General features: G+C 35.6%; 1 protein-coding gene across 1 annotated transcript in view; it reads right to left on the bottom strand.

The window, feature by feature from the left end:
- The window catches only part of LOC117105615 (protein RIC-3-like), a 21,210-nt gene extending 3,678 nt beyond the window's left edge, over window positions 1-17,532 (bottom strand). The window contains exons 1-5 of the mRNA XM_033246792.1: window positions 17,343-17,532; window positions 13,404-13,472; window positions 12,092-12,225; window positions 6,431-6,644; window positions 5,139-5,258 (exon numbers count right to left, since the gene is read on the bottom strand). Coding sequence (XP_033102683.1) covers window positions 5,139-5,258; window positions 6,431-6,644; window positions 12,092-12,225; window positions 13,404-13,472; window positions 17,343-17,487 — 682 coding nt within the window. The 5' untranslated portion in view covers window positions 17,488-17,532. The remainder of the gene's footprint in view (window positions 1-5,138; window positions 5,259-6,430; window positions 6,645-12,091; window positions 12,226-13,403; window positions 13,473-17,342) is intronic.
- Between the last annotated feature and the right edge of the window lie 283 nt (window positions 17,533-17,815).

Raw genomic sequence — 17,815 nt, 5'->3', positions numbered from 1 at the left:
ACATCGTTAAATAAACAATGTACTCTCAACGTTCATTTCAACGCAACGCAACTCAACGCAAACGCAACGCAACGACAACGGGTAAAACGCGTTGGGATTTTTGCAATAAAACTGGCCGGTACTGTATAAAAATTAAACTAGATCTTTAACATAAACAAAGTAATAAAATTAAGGCTGGGAAAAAAAATAAATAAATAAAAATAAAAAAAACTAGAGATACTATGTTCAATAGAAGATGAAGCCAGTCATTTTTCAGCATTTGACCCTGACCTCAAGCTGTGGACACCCCATGTTTGGTAGGAGTATGTCTAATGCAATTGGTCCAATCTTTAGTCACTAGCAATATTTGATAATTTCCACCATAATGACCCTTGTGACTTTTGACCTATATGCGAAGAGTATTTTGTTCATGTTTAGAAGGTCTTAAGCATCATTCAATTCGAGCTCAATTGGGCTATTTTGAAAATTTGACCGCGATGACCCCTATGTAACCCCTGATCCCAGACTGGGGTATAAGAGGTGTCACTAGGGAGCTTTTGATTGCACAACGACAGTAGAACGTATAACATAATGACGTCACTAAAAGTCATCTGCGCATGCGAGAATGTTAAGGTCACCTCGTTGAGTAGATTCTGGAACGCAATTTGGCCAAATTTACGTATGCAGAGAACGTAGGATGCCAGGTAGGACGGTCACACATGTGTAATTCCGTTCTAGCGTCGCGTCGTCGCACAAATCGAAAGCTCTCTATTGGTAATTACTGATCAAATTTGATTGAATTCAGTTCAATCATTTCCCATTAGTAACATTTTGAACCTCCGACCTATTTTTTCGTGTTTTGAAGGCCCTAAGGATCATTCCTGGTAAATTTGAGCCCAATGACCCTTATGTGACCCCTGATCCCAGACTGGGTTGTAGGAGGTTTTGCTGGTTCTTAATGACCAAATTTGATTGAGTTTAGTCCAATCGTTTGCCATTAGAAGCATTTCAAATGTTACCAGATAGAACAAAAGAATGACCCTTTAATGACCTTTGACCCTAAATCGCTGAACAACATAGAGACCCTACCTTATGGCAATACATATGTGCCCAGGACAAGATTGTGCTATGTAGTTGGACTATTTTGAAAATTTAACCCCGATGACACCTATGTGACCCCTGATCCTAGACTGTGATGTAGGAGGTTTTGCTGGTTCTTAATGACCAAATTTGATCGAGTTTGGTACAATCGTTTGCCATTAGTAGCATTTTGAAATGTTACCAGATAGAACAAAAGCATAAACTTTTAATAACCTTTGACCCTAAATCGCTGAACACCATAGAGACCCTACCTTATACTAAAACATATGTGCCCAGGAAAATACTGTGCTCTGTTATTTGAGACAGAAGTCTTTTATTCATTTAAAAAAAATAGTTTTACCCTAATGACCCCTATGTGACCTTTGACCCCAAGCAGTGAACACCCCATGTAAAAGAGGTGTCACCAGTTATACTGATCAGGGTTGTTTGTAATCGGCACAACCGTTTGGCACTAGTAGCGTTTTGAAATGTTTCCAGAAAAAAAATTACCCCTTAATGATCTTTGACCCTTTATCCCTGAACACCCTATAGACTCTGCCTTATGCCAATGTATATGTGCAAAGGACAAGACTGTGCTACGTTATTTGTGAGACAAATAGTCTTTTATACGATTTTGGGGTTTTTGACCCAATGCCCCTTGTGACTTTTGACCCCAAGTTGTGAAAACATAAATGGGAGGTGGCACCGGTCCTACGTGACCAAGTTTTAATAAAATCGGTCCAGCAGTTTACTACTAGTACCCTTTTAAAATGTCAGAAAGAAAGAACTAGAGATACTATGTTCAATAGAACATTTGACCGTAAGGTGACCACCACTGTGACCTTTGACCTTAAGCTGTGAACACCCCATGTTTGGTAGAAGTCCTATGTTTTGAAGGTCCTAAGGATCATTCCTGGTAAATTCGAGCTCAATTGGGCTATTTTTAAAATTTAACCCCGATGACCCCTATGTAACCCCTGGTCCCAGACTGGGGTGTAAGAGATGTCACTGGTTCTTAATGATCAAATTTGATTGAATTCTGTAGAATCGTTTGCCATTAGTAACATTTTGAACCCTTAACCTATGAACTTTGACCTATGAAGTGACGAGTACTTTTTTGTGTTTGGAAGGCCCTAAGGATCATTCCTGGTAAATTTGAGCTCAATTGGGCTATTTTGAAAATTTAACCCCGATGACTCCTAATCCCAGACTGGGGTGTAGGTGGTTTTGAGGTTTTGCTGTTTCTTAATAACCAAATTTGATTGAGTTTGGTCCAATCGTTTGCCATTAGTAGCATTTTTAAAATGTTACAAGATAGAACAAAAGAATAACCCTTTAATGACCTTTAACCCTAAATCGCTGAACACCATAGAGACCCTACCTTATGCTAATACACATGTGCCCAGGACAAGACTGTGTATGTTATTTGTGACAGAAGTCTGTCATTATTTTTAAAAAAGTTTTTTACCCTAATGACCCCTATGTGACCTTTGACCCCAAGCAGTGAACACCTTATGTATGAAGAGGTGTTACCGATTATACTGACCAGGTTTGGTTGAAATTTGCACAACCGTTTGGCACTAGTAGCGTTTTGAAATGTTGCCAGAAAAAAGATGAAAATTACCCCTTAATGTCCTTTGACCCCTTATCCCTGAACACCCTATAGACTCTGCCTTATGCCAATGTATATGTGCAAAGGACAAGACTGTACTACGTTATTTGTGAGACAAGTAGTCTTTTATACGATTTTTTGACCCTAATGCCCCTTAAGTGACCTTTGACCCCAAGTTGTTAACAACACATAAATGGAAGGTGGCACTGGTCCTACTGACCAAGTTTTAATTAAATCGGTCCAGTAGTTTGCCACTAGTAGCCTTTTAAAATACTGCCAGAAAGAAAGAAAGAAGAACCTGCTTGGAAACAGAGCCCAGTCTGCATGCTGCTGACTGGGTTCCTAAGGAAGTAAATTTCTCTAGTTGGCAATAGAAGCTAAGGTCTAGCTGGAACAATGAAGATGTGTTAAAAGGTGTTAAGCACCGTAACAGCATAATGGTTTATGGATAAATCGTGAATAAATATGAAAATAATCCAGTAACAAGTAGTGATATAAATCCTTGATCAGAAACAGAACCCAGTCAGCCTGCTGCTGACTGGGTAAATAAATTAATAATAATAATAACTATAATAATAATAATAATAATAATAATAATAATAATAAAAATCAGAAAAAAGCATATAAAGGGCTACAGTAAATAAATTTTATAAAAAAAAAATGATTTAAAAAAAAAAAAAAAAAAAAAAAAAAAAAAAAAAAAAAAAAAGGGGGAAAAAATGACACATTAGACAGAACAGTAATTGAAATAACAAATTAATCAAGAATTAACAAGAAGATAATTAATTAAACTAACATAAATCAGAAGGAATAAATCTTAGGAATCAGAAGATTACCTTTAGTGATTTTTCTTGTGGTCATACAGCCATTGGCAACAATTTTTTTTAGGCACTGACAAAGAGTTTGTGGAGCAAGTTTATCAAGTGCTTTGTAAGTTAAACAGCAGAGGTGAAATAAGCATAAATAAGTTTTTAACGATAACTTTGCACAGTATTGCCAAAAAAGGTAGTCACCATGGTGTAGCGCCCTCATGATTATTTAGCTTTCTACTTCAGTACACATGAATGTCGCAATCCTTTATTTTGGCCTGGATTCATGAATTTGAAATTACAGTATTGTAGAATGCTAACTGTATTTGACATTGATGTTGCCCTATAACAATTATTTACGACCACTAAAAGAAGATAGGTTGCATGATATCTTGTTCTGACACTTTCTTAGTTAACCAAAGTCAGAAATGCAGTGTCATGTTTTATGATTTACAAAGCACGCTTTAAGAGCTTTCATGAATACAGTGACCCCCACCCCTGGGAAAACGGGTGGGGGTGTGGCACCCCCACCCCCGGGAAAACGCGGAATGATTGCTGGTGACATCCCTGTGTACAGTATGTATTAAGGTTTGAGGGCTAATACGATTGTTAAACACTTTGTTGGCGTTCTGATGTTTAAAATAAAGTTATGTTTATTTTAAGTGTAGTCTAAGTTTATTGCCAGTGGAAACAGAATTTCCATGTATCTATTCTAATTGGAATCAAATTGTATCTTGTATTATGTATCTTGTACGTTTAAAATTGTATACCAAATGCAGATAATCCAAAGAGTATTTTTGTCCTTCTGTATTACAATCTGTTTTGAATTCCAGTACAATTATTGATGAATTTTTAACAGAATACTTTAGCATGTAAAGATGTTATCAAGCAGAACTCTAATTACCTGTATCTTAAAAAATTCAAAATGATGTTTTTGAGAGTGTTGATCCAGTTCTAGTGTTGTCACACCACACGAATACATGTCTGGGAGTAAACTCAAGTTCAGACGTTTATCTATTTCTAAGTAGGCCTACCATTACGTCTGTAGTGTCTAAATGGTTTAACGTTTTAAAACAACTGACTAAGACACGCCTGAGTGAATGAGGAATTAAACATAAACACATGCTTCTCGCAAAGCCACGGCTACCGGTCCGGTGAAAAGTTCATCATTTTTTTCTCAATTAATCTGAATTATGGATTGTTACTCACTTCGAATAATCAAAAATTGATTGATCTATTTAGTCTTTCAGACCGGCAGGTTTTAAATCCCAGATGTTTAAGGAGTACATCTATTTTTCATTGTGTCCGTAGGCTTTTAATAAGCGTAATTATAATATTAATTACTGTTTTATTTTTGAAATCCTTATTATATTTTTGTTGTGATGTAAGAGACTACAAATATAGGCCTAACAATACTTCCTTGCAACATCGTTCTCAGAGAAAAAAGATTGATTCATCAGCCAAGGTTTACAGTAAGTCCCAGGCTTTAGTCTAAAGGCACCTTGCGTGTAATGTTTGGCTGAGGGATTAAAATCGCTGGCATACCTCAGCCTGTGTGCCTAAAGTTGAATAATGTCACATAATTTCTGTCTCTGATTAGGTCAGCTAGTTCAAAATAAATTGGAGGACTATAATAGCTGTTGTCATTTCAAATTTACCTAGGTGATTTGTCATTTGAGACACTGATATTCCCATACTGGTCATCATCTCCAGCATCTTGGCCATTGTTCTCTCAGTTTGCTCCAGTCTGTTTTTTAATACAGCTACTTCTGCATCAGCTGGAATTAGAAACATGAAATTGGTCATAACAGGTAAAAATGCATACAAAAGCGTTTGCATTTGATCAAATGATTATATATTAAAATATTCTAACAACAAAACCACAGGTTCTACTAACAGTACATGCTTTTTTATTCTGACGATGATTCTATTTGAAACACTGAGATGCTCAAATACTTTTCAAAGTGTGATGAACGGTACCTATTTGCTATTGCTATTTTGCAAACAATACCATCATTACCTTTAAATGCCAAAAAGTTTGCGTTAAATTTTTTGTCCCGAAGGGTGTTATTCTTTTATAACATAAACAAAAAGCACAATACTTAAGCTCCTGTACTACTGAAGACTTTAAATCGAACTTAATATATCCAGACAACAAGGGCCATGCTGCTATGGTCCAAATAATGTAAAATTATGTTTATAGTTAAATAGTAAATTTTGAACTTGTGTTTGATATTGTAATCACAGTGAGTAACTCAAGATAAATTTTGCATATGACGTCACTTGGAACTAACTGTATGTTGCATTGCAGTATGCAATTAATGATGGCCCAGTCGGATGCTATTGGAAGATCTTGTTGAGCACAAAATGAGTGTGTCATACAATATCTGAGAAATGTACAATAGGCATAAATATTGTATTGCAAAAACAGATACAAAATTATAGTCTATGGGGCCGAGATGGCAGCACTTAGGCCCCACCTTGGACAGGTCAGATCCTCCCACCCGCCAGAACTCGTCGGGCAGTTGAACCAAAAGAAAAAGTCTACGCCAAGGCAACAGATGGCCGGTAATTGCACTCTCAGACTCTGAGAATGTCATTTCTTTATTCATGAATGTTATATTATTGTTACGGTTGAACTCTTTGTCATGCTTATTGTTAATTGTTATTCCTTTATATGTGTACTGTATTTACATTGCAGTTGTGAAAATTTCTCACTGAGGATGGTAGTAGACCTACTGAAACATGTCTGGTTATGGGCCATGAAGGCCAATGCATTAAACATAGGCACTAGCCTATAATAAAGTTTAAAGCTGTTGTGTTTTTTAGAAAATGTATGTGTTCTGCTACTACATCGATCATTTGGAAATATTTTACACACAGTTACAATGAATAAAATGTGACCATAATTTTAGTATTTCAAATGACATCAACTTACAAACTGACTTACCCGATACAATATTTTCTGAAGGAGTCGTTAAATCAGCATGATGTGTATCTGGCTTAATGTTATGGTAACCATGCTTGCGCAACTCCTCAGACAGACGCTTCTGTAAGAGTTCCTCTTCCTCTCTGAGTCTTCGATCCATACTGGATGCATTAATTGAGTTTTTGAGCAACCTGCCTGTTCCAGGGTCTTTAGTTGGTTTTTCCTTTAAGAAAACCTTCATTCAACCATAAAATATAAGTATCAAGTAGCGAGTATCAATTTTATAGCTTTAATTTGTCAAAGATAAAGAAATAGGTCGCTGGGCTGGAAATTAAGGGTAATTTGGTCGTATTTGCGACCTGATTTTCGTAAATGCGACAGGGAATTTTGATTAGTCGCGTGCAGTGCGACAAGGTAATTTGCTTGCGCGACTAGTTTTTAATCCAAGTAGAAAACGATTTTTCCTCCCAATTCTGGCAGTGAAAACTTCAATAGTACTGTACTCCACAGTACTGTCTTGCATCATGCCAGCTGGGAGACCCATTCATGCAAGCAAAGCAAGCTACTGAGTACACACAGTTGTTTGGTGATTGCATTAATACGTTGCTGTGATTGGTAGGTTGAGTATTGTGTCAACCAATCACAAAGAACTCCACTGTTGAAGCGTGATGGAGTAATCTGTTGTAGTGTCTGTGGTTAATGGTAGCATGGATCGTGGAATACTGTTTACAGTATTGTAATTGCAGTTGATTTGCCAATGATTATACGATGCAAGTACGATGATGATACGGCATTCAACTTTAGTCTTAAAACACTGGTTAAACAATCAAGACAATAATTCTTTCAAAAAAAAAATGAAAAGAATAATTATTATATGATGAAAGAATAAAAACATAAAATATAGATTGATTGAGTCGTCTTTATGTTATTTTTGTCATACAGTAGCTAGGATGTTTGATCCCCATATCAACAATGCTAGAGTATTCCAGCATCACCAGGACGAGCTACATTATTTTATTTTGCTATTACTGTAACTTACATATAGGCTACTGATGTATTGATTCAAATAAATTTAAATCATATAAGATTTAAATCAATTTCAGGTGTAAAGCATGATGATAGACAATTCGTTTATGTAACTTGTAGCATGACTGATAATAAACATATACTGTAACTACAGGTAGTATTACCACGGAGTGGCATTGAAGAAAAATTAATTGAAGATAATATTCTTAATAATTTTACAGTACCTCCCTTTATTAGTACGTAGTTTTTTGTTATTTAAGTTAATTTTCTATTTCTATACAGGTACAGTATGTATAATATTTTTTTTATGTTTCTTTCTTATGGATGTATTTTGTATGAGTGCCATAGCATCAAAAGTAGTGCATATACAGTAATACTTCTTGTAGAATTACGTTTTTCTCACAATTCTTTATTATACTAAAGCATAAACATTATATCAAGGGTTTTGTGATGGCATAAAATGGACATGAAATAGTTTTTCAAAATTTTTCCATTCGAAAATATATTAGTTAAGCTGTATTTGAAGTGTTTTGTATACAAAATATTGGGTTCCTCAAGGGGTAGGAAACGCTGGTGAAAATCAATGAAAATGCACAAGTGACATCATTCACGAATACATTACCTTCACTCCAGGGGTGGCGCCAGAGTGGGGCTGGGGGCTATAGCCCCCCCAACCAACCTCGACCATGACAGCGTGGTTGACAGATTTCATGCAAAATATAGAGTTTATAGAATTTCAATTTCAAGAATGAGGATTTGAAAATAAATTAGATGGTTACATTGCACACTCTTTGTTTCTTGCTTTATTCTAAATGTTTTGGTTTTGGAAGCTGATTTCATAGCCTACATGAAGTCATAGTAACTCGATGCCATGATTCATCAAATATCCGTGGCTTCCAAGGGACTTCACCCCTGGACCCCCACCGGGGCCCTAGGCGGCCTCCTGGCCCCCAGCCAAGTAAGACCCGATTCTCTCAACTAGCCCCCCCTCCCCGTCGGGGCCTTTAGCCCCTCCGTCGGGCAGGTCCTGGCGCCACCACTGCTTCTCTCTACTCTGTCCTGTAGTGTTTCTGGCGATAACGTTTTAAAAATATAAAGTATTACTTTTTAATTTCATATACTATAATAATATTTATAGTGATTTCTTATTCAATAAAAATGTAAGCTTACAAGCGATCATAATTAAAGTAAGAAACGATTTTAAATTTAAAAATCAAAAAAAATTTTCGCATAAAAAAGTGACTCAAGCATGGGGAAGGGGGCGGGGGCCAACTATCTGAGCATTTTTAAGCTGTTTTAAAATGATTTCAGGGAGTGTTTGTTGTCAAACAATGTTACAGTTAGCGGATACAAGTTTGCCCTTTGACATGGTGGTAGAACATGATGTGGGGGTACCAAATCCAAGTTACTGAAAATCTGATTTGACCTCTCGGTCCTTCCAAGGTAAAACAACGTAACTGTACAAAAATATAACAGCAGTTACGTTGTTTTGGCATGAGACTATGAATTTTATGCTGCACGGTTTATGCTTTACTGCTTTTAGTTTATTTTCAACAAAGTGGGTTTCAGCGCAAACTGGGTTTCAACAAACTGGGATTCTTAGTTTCTGATTCAGCAAAGTGGCATTCGGCAAACTGTGTTTTGGCAAAGTGAATTTGATAAATTGACAGTCAGCAACTTGGGGTTCTACAATCTGGCCTAGTACCACCAAGAAGAAACCAACACAAAAGTCTTCCTGCATGCAAAGCATGCTTTAACATATTAACGAGGGCATAGCAATCATCCATTCCTTTCTAGAGACATCGATATTACAGATGATTACAACCCGGCTTTCTTTCGCAAAGGAAAACGTAGCTTCTGTAATCATAAACTAAGTTTGTTGAAACTTTCAGCAACATAGTTCCATTAGTATTGAATCGCTTTTTAGGTTCTCCTTCAAATTTCGGTAAACAATAAACAACGTGATCTGTAGAAATCGTAATAATTTGTATATGATTTGTCATCAGTATTATTAATAAAAGAAGAAAATTCCTACTACCAGAACAATAATATCAGATCAAAATTCTCAGAATTGGAAAGTTATACCAGTATAATTACTGTCTGATCTCCTCCTCTATAGGAGAAAATGTAGGCCGTAGGCCTAAATGACTTTGAAATTCGAACATACTGAAGGCCCACTAGGATACCTAGCTAGCAAACTCAACACAGTTTTACATGATCGATCTAATAATAAGGTAGGAAATAACAAAACAATAAAGTTCTAACATTGTTTATTAGTAAATTGCAACATTGCTCACGTGTTGAAAGCTGGTAAAATATATTTCAATATTGTATACGCATTGTTTATCAGCCCGACGATCCAGCCTACGATCATTGCAAAGCTAATTAAAATAACAATGACCTTCGTAGTGGTTCGTACCTACAAGCAGATTACGATAGGTTACGCGCAGACATGAAGCGATAGTTTCCGTCTGTACTGTAGGTCAAATCTGATTTCCAGTTAGCTTGGATTTTGTACAATGTGTTCTACCACTATGCCAACGGTCACTACTGTAACATCTCAATAAACATATGTCAAGTCCTAATAATGAACTGTATTTTTCAGAAATATGGTTTCTACAGTATATTTGCCCAAAAACATGATTTTTAGGAATTTCTCAGTATTAGTTGTATTAGACTGCAAGTATAAATATATGTCTTCTGAACAATTTGACACCAAAATGATTTAAATAGACCTAAGCATTGCAGAGATATCACAATTTTATATTTTTGCCCAAAAACATGATTTTTATGAAAAATCACATTAAGCAGTGGGTTTCATACAAAAAGTTGTATTAGAGCAAATATAAATGTGTTCTGAGCGATTTGTCATGAAAATTAACTCAATAGACCGAAGAGTTACAGAGATATGGCAATTTCATGTTTTTTTCAATAAAAATAATAAAATTGAGGTTAAAGGTCACAAAGGTCAAATCAGATTTCCATTAACTTGGTTTTGGTATCCCAACATCATGCCCTATCACCATGCAAAAGGGCAAATTTGTATCCACTAGTGTAACACCCAACTTTCCCCCCCCCCCCCATTTTTTGTAGGCTTAGGAACTGGACTACTGACAATTACCGGGTACTGTACATAAACAAGAATATTTCTAATAAAGCCATGCAATTTGAGTTACTGCATGACCACTTTTATATTTCTATTAACACCAGTTTTTTCTAATTTTAAATTTATTTTCCCCTGAATTTGTGATAATTTGTTATCACACTTAGACTTGCGCTAAATACATACAAATTTATTGATCACGCATGTGTTTCTGCAAAATGCGTGTTTCATCCAAAATCACTTTGTAATGGGGGACCGTTCCGCATGATGCTAGACACTTGGTAACTATGTAAGTGTGTTATCCAAAACATCAGAAGTTACTCTTTGCTATACTCAATACATCAGTCTCCCAAGTAGTTTGGCAACTGATTTGTTCACAGGTTGCAAAAATTCATGAAAAAAAAAAGACCAATCACATGCTGGATGCATCACATCACACCCATGGTTTGAACTTTCAATTCTGAAATGTGCAACAATTTGAATTGCTTATTGGCAGTACAGAAGCCAGTATGATGAGCCACATGCAGATGGAAGTGTAGAAAGGTAAATAAAAAACTGTTGTAAATATGGTACTACCTCTCCCTTGAAAAATAAATTAAAAAAAAAAAAAAAAGAAGAAGAAGAATAATTCAACAGAAAATCACTAATAACATTTCAAAATTTTGCAATTTTTTTTGTTATATACAAAAAATACTGTTGGATAGTGTTAACACACTGAATCTGTATATTAAAATATATATTTAAAAATCATTAAAACTCTTTTATGATGATGGAAGTGAAACAATACAACGTAAAATGTACAGTCAAATCTAATGAAAAAAGGACAAGTAGAGTATATAACAGTATGATACATTAAGTAATGTCAATGTACACAGTACCCTCAAGATTACGATCTAGATTCAGAGAACTGATACAATACTGATGCATCTTTTCACTATCTTGGTCAACACGTCATGTAGGATGACAATAAACACACACATGTTAATTGTTAAACTCTGTCGAATTTTGGTTAAAATATTATTTATGTAGACAACAATTAGAATCAGACATTTAATTCTACTTTCTTAAATTTACTATAGGAGTACATGCATTTTTGAATAACATTTTCAAAAGCTGTTGAAATAGTTTGAATTTGCGTTGAGACACAAGCCAAAAATCAGTACAAAATACCAAGGGACCAGACTTTGGAACCATTCTTTCAAAAATGACATTAAACAATGACCCAGAAAAAAATAGACAAAACTCTAAGATTTTTGGGATTTGTAAAAATATATTGCTCCAAATTCAATCTTGAAAAAAGACCTTTCTTCTCAATTGGACCCACTTTCCTACCATCTTTCTATCAATACTTTTGAACAGTGTGTTATATTTTAATGATTTAAACCTGAAAATTATCAGTGCAATGAGTTCTGTAGATGTAATATTTTTAAAATTCAAAATAATATTAGACTTTTTTTATTGGGATATCTAATAATTAGTTTTTGATTATTTACTGTGTGAAAAAAACATGAATGAGGAAATCATTTATCATGAAAATAATTGCAACATCCTACCTTATAAATGACAAACATGAAATAGATCATAATACCAACAGCATACACAGGTAATACTGAGCCCATTATACCTTTAAATCCCGGTTCCTGTGTTTTGGTAGAGCTTGGAAATGCACTACGATCTGGCATAGAACCTGAAAAAATTCACTAAATTAAATGATAATATACAATTGTAGTGCATTGGCTGGAAAAAGAAGGAAGGCAACATATTGGTTCAGAGAAATACAGTATTGAAATTACAATTTGTCTACAGTTTTATTGTCTCATAAAAAATACCAAGATATATCATAAAAATCAATTTTTGATGTAACATAAAAATCATCTACTTGAACATAGCAACAATTTTGTCCCCCTGCGTACCTAAGAAGAAAAAAAAGAAAAATTATAACTCAAATTTACAGCGTTTATTTTGTTGGAATTTCAATTTTAAGTTGTGTGTTAAATTTTATTATCAAAGAACAATAAAATGATAGCAAATTCAAGCCATCATTTTTCAAGAGCGCGAGCGCACCGCGCTCCTTGACAAGCTTTCAGGAGAGCAATTAAACAAAACAAAACAACAAAACAATGCCAAAAGTTGTAGTATATTGAAACGTCCATAGCCAAAGTTTCTTAAATTAAACTAAAGCTAGGACCTACCACATTCCGGTGTATTAGCCCTCAATTTTATAAGCGATTTCAACCCTGAAATTTGGGGTGGGGCCTAGGCTATACACCAGTCACAACTCAAAAAAAATTCAAGATTCCAAAAATCATCTAGATTTAGGCCCAGACTATAGCCCAATTAATTAGCTAGGCTTGCTGGCCTAGGCATTATTGTACAGTAGGCCCTAATTATACTCATTACAGTGCTGTCCTATACTAGGATTCCTACATTGTCTACGACATTCAAGCAATGGTTTGGGTAGTTTAAATAATTACTTTCATATTACAGTACATTCAAACGTGTGCAAACCCTAGATTTTGTCTACGCTAAACTAATGCTACACATTTACTACATGTACTGTAGACTAAGAATCCTACGCCTAGCCTACGAAGACTATCAATGGAAAAGGTGCAGCAATCTTTATCTGTACTGTATATAAAAAAATTCAAAATAATCAATTTGAATTTTCTCTGGGATACTCTACTTAAATTAAAGTGGCACATGTTTAATAAAATTTAAATAACACCTTTTTATAACTGAAGATGAATTCCTTAGCAAATTAACTTGCCACTGTAGTATTACACATGCAGTACAGTAATCATAGCTACAGACACATTCAGCAGTCATTTGCTGATTCAAATGTTAAAAATAAAGCTTAAAACTTACTTTGCCTGTATTTAACACTCGCAGGACCTTGGAAAGATGGTGGGCGACCGCGCATAGGTGGAGGGACATCTGCAGTAAGAAATAAATATGAATATAAAATCAATTGAAATGATACATGATTTGAAGTGTTTAAACTAGGATTGCACTGAGCCAAAATAAATTTCCAAATAAAAAATACTATTCATAGGTACAGACTCTTAAATATTGACAGACATAGGGATCGCTCACATATGTTTTGCCTGCGTTAATCACCGTTAATTGTGGTAACCCGATGTAGGAAGCCTGTTAAGTGCAGCTTATTTGCATATCATTCATCGCGGAAGGTTGGACTAGAGTGCAGCAAAGCTTAACCAAACTGACCAGACCACATGAATACGAAGGTTCATTCATACAATGTTTCATACCTACATTGTTAGAGCTGTGTAGCTCACAGGGATTGGAAAAAAGCACACTTTATCAGGGTGCAAAACTAACGCTCGCCTGCCCGCCGATGCGAGTGAAATAAAAATTTGGCGAGTGATATTCATCCGCACTCGCCCATGTGAAAAGTCCTTAAAGAAAAAAAAAAGTCCCGCTTGTATTGTAACTGTTATTAGCAACTGTACAACACACCATACTATACTATGTAATTCTCAAGTGAAAAAGGCCCTCTTACAGGCCTCTTCAAATCCAGTGGTTATACCATGGCTTCACACATGTGCATCGCGACAAATTTTACTTTTCTTTTCATCATCATTTTTCAGCTTTAAAAGTCAACATAGTGATTGATTGTTTTATTGAATGATCAATCAATATCAAACAAGTGTACATGGAAGTTGTCTTGCAGTAAAATCCACAATCTAGGTATTTAAGATGATAAAAACGTCAGATTATAAACAATTTTGTGTAGGGGCCTACACTGAGATCAACAGGCACAGAAACTGGCTAGGCCTAGTAGGCCCCTCAGACTCAGAGCTGCTTTGACTGTAGGCCTAGAGTTTTTTCTTTGTACCGTATTTGTTTCATTCAAAGACGATATTGGCTCCTTTCAGTACAACATTCACAACATGAAAGATAATGTACAGGGGTCTAGGCCTGTTGCCACCTGGCCCATTTCCACCCGACCTTTTGCCACCCGGCACTTTGCCACCCAGCATTTCTTGAATTTTTATTTGAATTTTATTGGATTCACTTCGAGTCAATGGCACCAATCATATTATTGTGCAACTAGTTACAAAACAAAACAAACAGAAGATACTAAACTAAATCTTAACTAAAACCTTATGCAAGATATTTGTATTGATATCTGTTTTATTATAGTTAAATAATTAATGGGAGCAATTGATTTTGATTAATTCACAAAGTCACATTCACATTCACATGTGTGATACAATAAAAAAACAACCTAGGTATGCCTATAACAATGTACGAAAATATGAAAATGAGATGCAAGGAATTACTGTACATTGAACCTTAGTTTTATGATGTGATAATTCATTCTCAAAAAAAAAAAAAAACACCTTAAAAACTTAATCTAATCAAAACCTCTCAAAACTCAAAAGTAATTTAGTAAAAGATGCCTAGAGGCTATAGAGGGCCTAGGCTGGCTAGGCCTAGCCTAGTAACTAGTAGTAGTAGACCTACAGTAGGCCTAGCCTTATAAATACAAGTCAACCCGTACCCTGTCTCTTATACACATCTAGATGTGTATAAGAGACAGATCAATATCAAACAAGTGTACATGGAAGTTGTCTTGCAGTCGCAACGCAACTCAACGCAAACGCAACGCAACGACAACGGGTAAAACGCGTTGGGATTTTTGCAATACAACTGGCCGGTACTGTAGAGGGCCTAGGCTGGCTAGGCCTAGCCTAGTAACTAGTAGTAGTAGACCTACAGTAGGCCTAGCCTTATAAATACAAGTCAACCCGTACCCATGCCAACCCGTATCCACAACCCGTACCCAAATTTTAGACGACCTGTACACAGAATTTTGGCGTACCCGTACACATCTTCGGTCAACCCGTACACAGCGTACACTAACCCGTACCCAAGTTTGATGAATGTTTTTACCTATACATTTTGCAAATTGTATTACATGATAGTATCATATTAAACTATATTAAATATGAACGCCAAACTTATGGGTTAGAATACATAATTACCTTACTGAGCATGCATTAAATCAAGAAATTCATGATCACCTAGGCCTAGACGTGTTGGTCGCGATTAACAGCGTATGGAACGGTTTTGTATTTTTAAGCAGTATTGTGCGCGTTTTAGACATAGTATTGATTTTATTTTTTTTGGTTTTTTATGATGCTTGACTATACATAAATATTTTATTGTATTTTTTTTCAGCATGATTACTATTTTATTTTAGTTTTTTTATGATTGCTATTGTTTCAGAGAAATTTTAATTACAATAATTTGAATATAATTTTAGCGTGTTTTTAGTACAGTATGTAGTACTATATATTTCCAATATATTTTGTGTATTTTGATATGATACCAGTCTATCCTTGAAGATTACATGGGAACCAGTTTGTGGAAAACAGATTTCAGATTTTTGTTATAGTTAGTTTCCAGGCAACTACAGTAGTACTACTTGAATTGTTCCTGATTGTTAAAAAGAAGCCCGAAACAGCCATTAACATACACTATATTAAAACTATAGTTTACTGTATTTCCATTTATTTGTGTATTTTATAAACATCAAAATATGTATAAAAACCTTGTGTCTGATTCGAATCAAGAGTACCGTGGGAATCTATATTCATGGGAATGTACTATATTTCCATAAAAGCCTCGAGTGGCCATTAAAATATACAGTACACTGTATGTAATTATAAACATATTATTAATAATTTGATATGGAAAAATAAATATGAAAATACTATATATGCCTATTTCTTTTGTTTTCATTTATCATCCCATTCAGTCTATTATAATTTTTTTTATGTATCATTTTAATCTGGTCATTAGAACATTTATGGTGAAAGGAAACGAAACGACAGAAGAAAACAAACGTACAGTATGACAAAACTAATCTTTTCACAGTACTACAGTACACTTATTTCATAAATCTTTTATTTAATAAGCAATAAACATGATCAAAATATATATCGATAATAGAAACGTGTATCAAACCAAATCGACTTTCTTCATTGTTTTTCTGATAAAGAAAACTAACAAGTCATACTGTAGTGCTGTATAATAATACACTTTACTACCACATAATTATAGTGTAGCATAGTTTCGTGTTTAGCAAACGGAATACTGCTAACCTACCATGTTGTAGATACATGGTCGCACATTTGGCGATCCATACACAGCGACCAAAATACGTAACAAAAATAAAATACCATAAAATAAACCAACGACATATACGTGCTGTACCTTATTATCAGCTTTATTGAAAATAAATACAATACTAACATTTATCTGAACATTGGCAGCCCTCAAAATTAACGCCGGCATTCGGAAATGCCGACATAAACGGTAGCGTCTAGCAACTTTGGATGATCTGACGTCATCAGAGACAAGCACGTTTGCCCATCCATGACCCCACAAAAAAATTAACCAATTAGCAGGCAGAGTTTAGGAGGCATGACCTAATATTTACACGAATGTGATGTTTAGAAAAAAAAAATGACATCAAAAATACACGTGAGCACAATATATATAAAAGCATGAAACACACAATCCAGTTAGATTTTTCACATTTTACTCATAATACAACATAAAAGACTAAATAACTTGCTTTCATTAAGAATAGTTTAATATTGTGTTCACGGGGATCCTGCAAAGTCTACTACCACTGGTACTACTAGTACCAGTGTAGGCCTGGACTAGCTTGGGCTAGGCCTAGGCTTAAAATCTTTCACGTCGGCGATTTTTTTCGACTAGGGGCCGCCTAGGCCTAAGTCGAATCTACAAACAAAGCAACATGCTTCTTACCTTCTAGTGGATCTTGTGCAGTTGGCTTCATTTCTGCTCCTCCAAACCATTGTCGAATTAATTTACTAAACAAAGATGGATACAACACTAAATTACATCCAATTATAACAATAAAGACAAATACAGCAGTATGGTGCATCGCCATGTTTTTCGCTGTAGCTAGAGGTCCGGTACCGGATCCGTTGTCGTTCGGGTCTGAAGATCCGAATATATAGGCCTAGATGTACGACCCAAAGAGGGGACATGATGATACGTGATAGTATACATACGTAGACCTCAGCGGTGGCGCCAGGACCTGCCCGACGGAGGGGGCTAAAGGCCCCGACGGGGGTGGGGGACTAGTGGAGCGAATCGAGTCTCACTTGGCTGGGGGCCAGGGGGGCGCCTAGGGCCCCCGGTGGGGTCCGGGGGGCGAATCCCCCTGGAAGCCACGGATATTTGATGAATTATGGCGAATTTTTATTACTTATTTG

This window comes from Anneissia japonica, unplaced genomic scaffold, assembly GCF_011630105.1.
Source record: "Anneissia japonica isolate Jap-2015-1 unplaced genomic scaffold, ASM1163010v1 scaffold2320_len370340_cov150, whole genome shotgun sequence".
Classification (NCBI taxonomy): domain Eukaryota; kingdom Metazoa; phylum Echinodermata; class Crinoidea; order Comatulida; family Comatulidae; genus Anneissia; species Anneissia japonica.
Note: the sequence above shows the minus strand (reverse complement) of the source record. Positions and strands in the feature narration are given on the sequence as shown.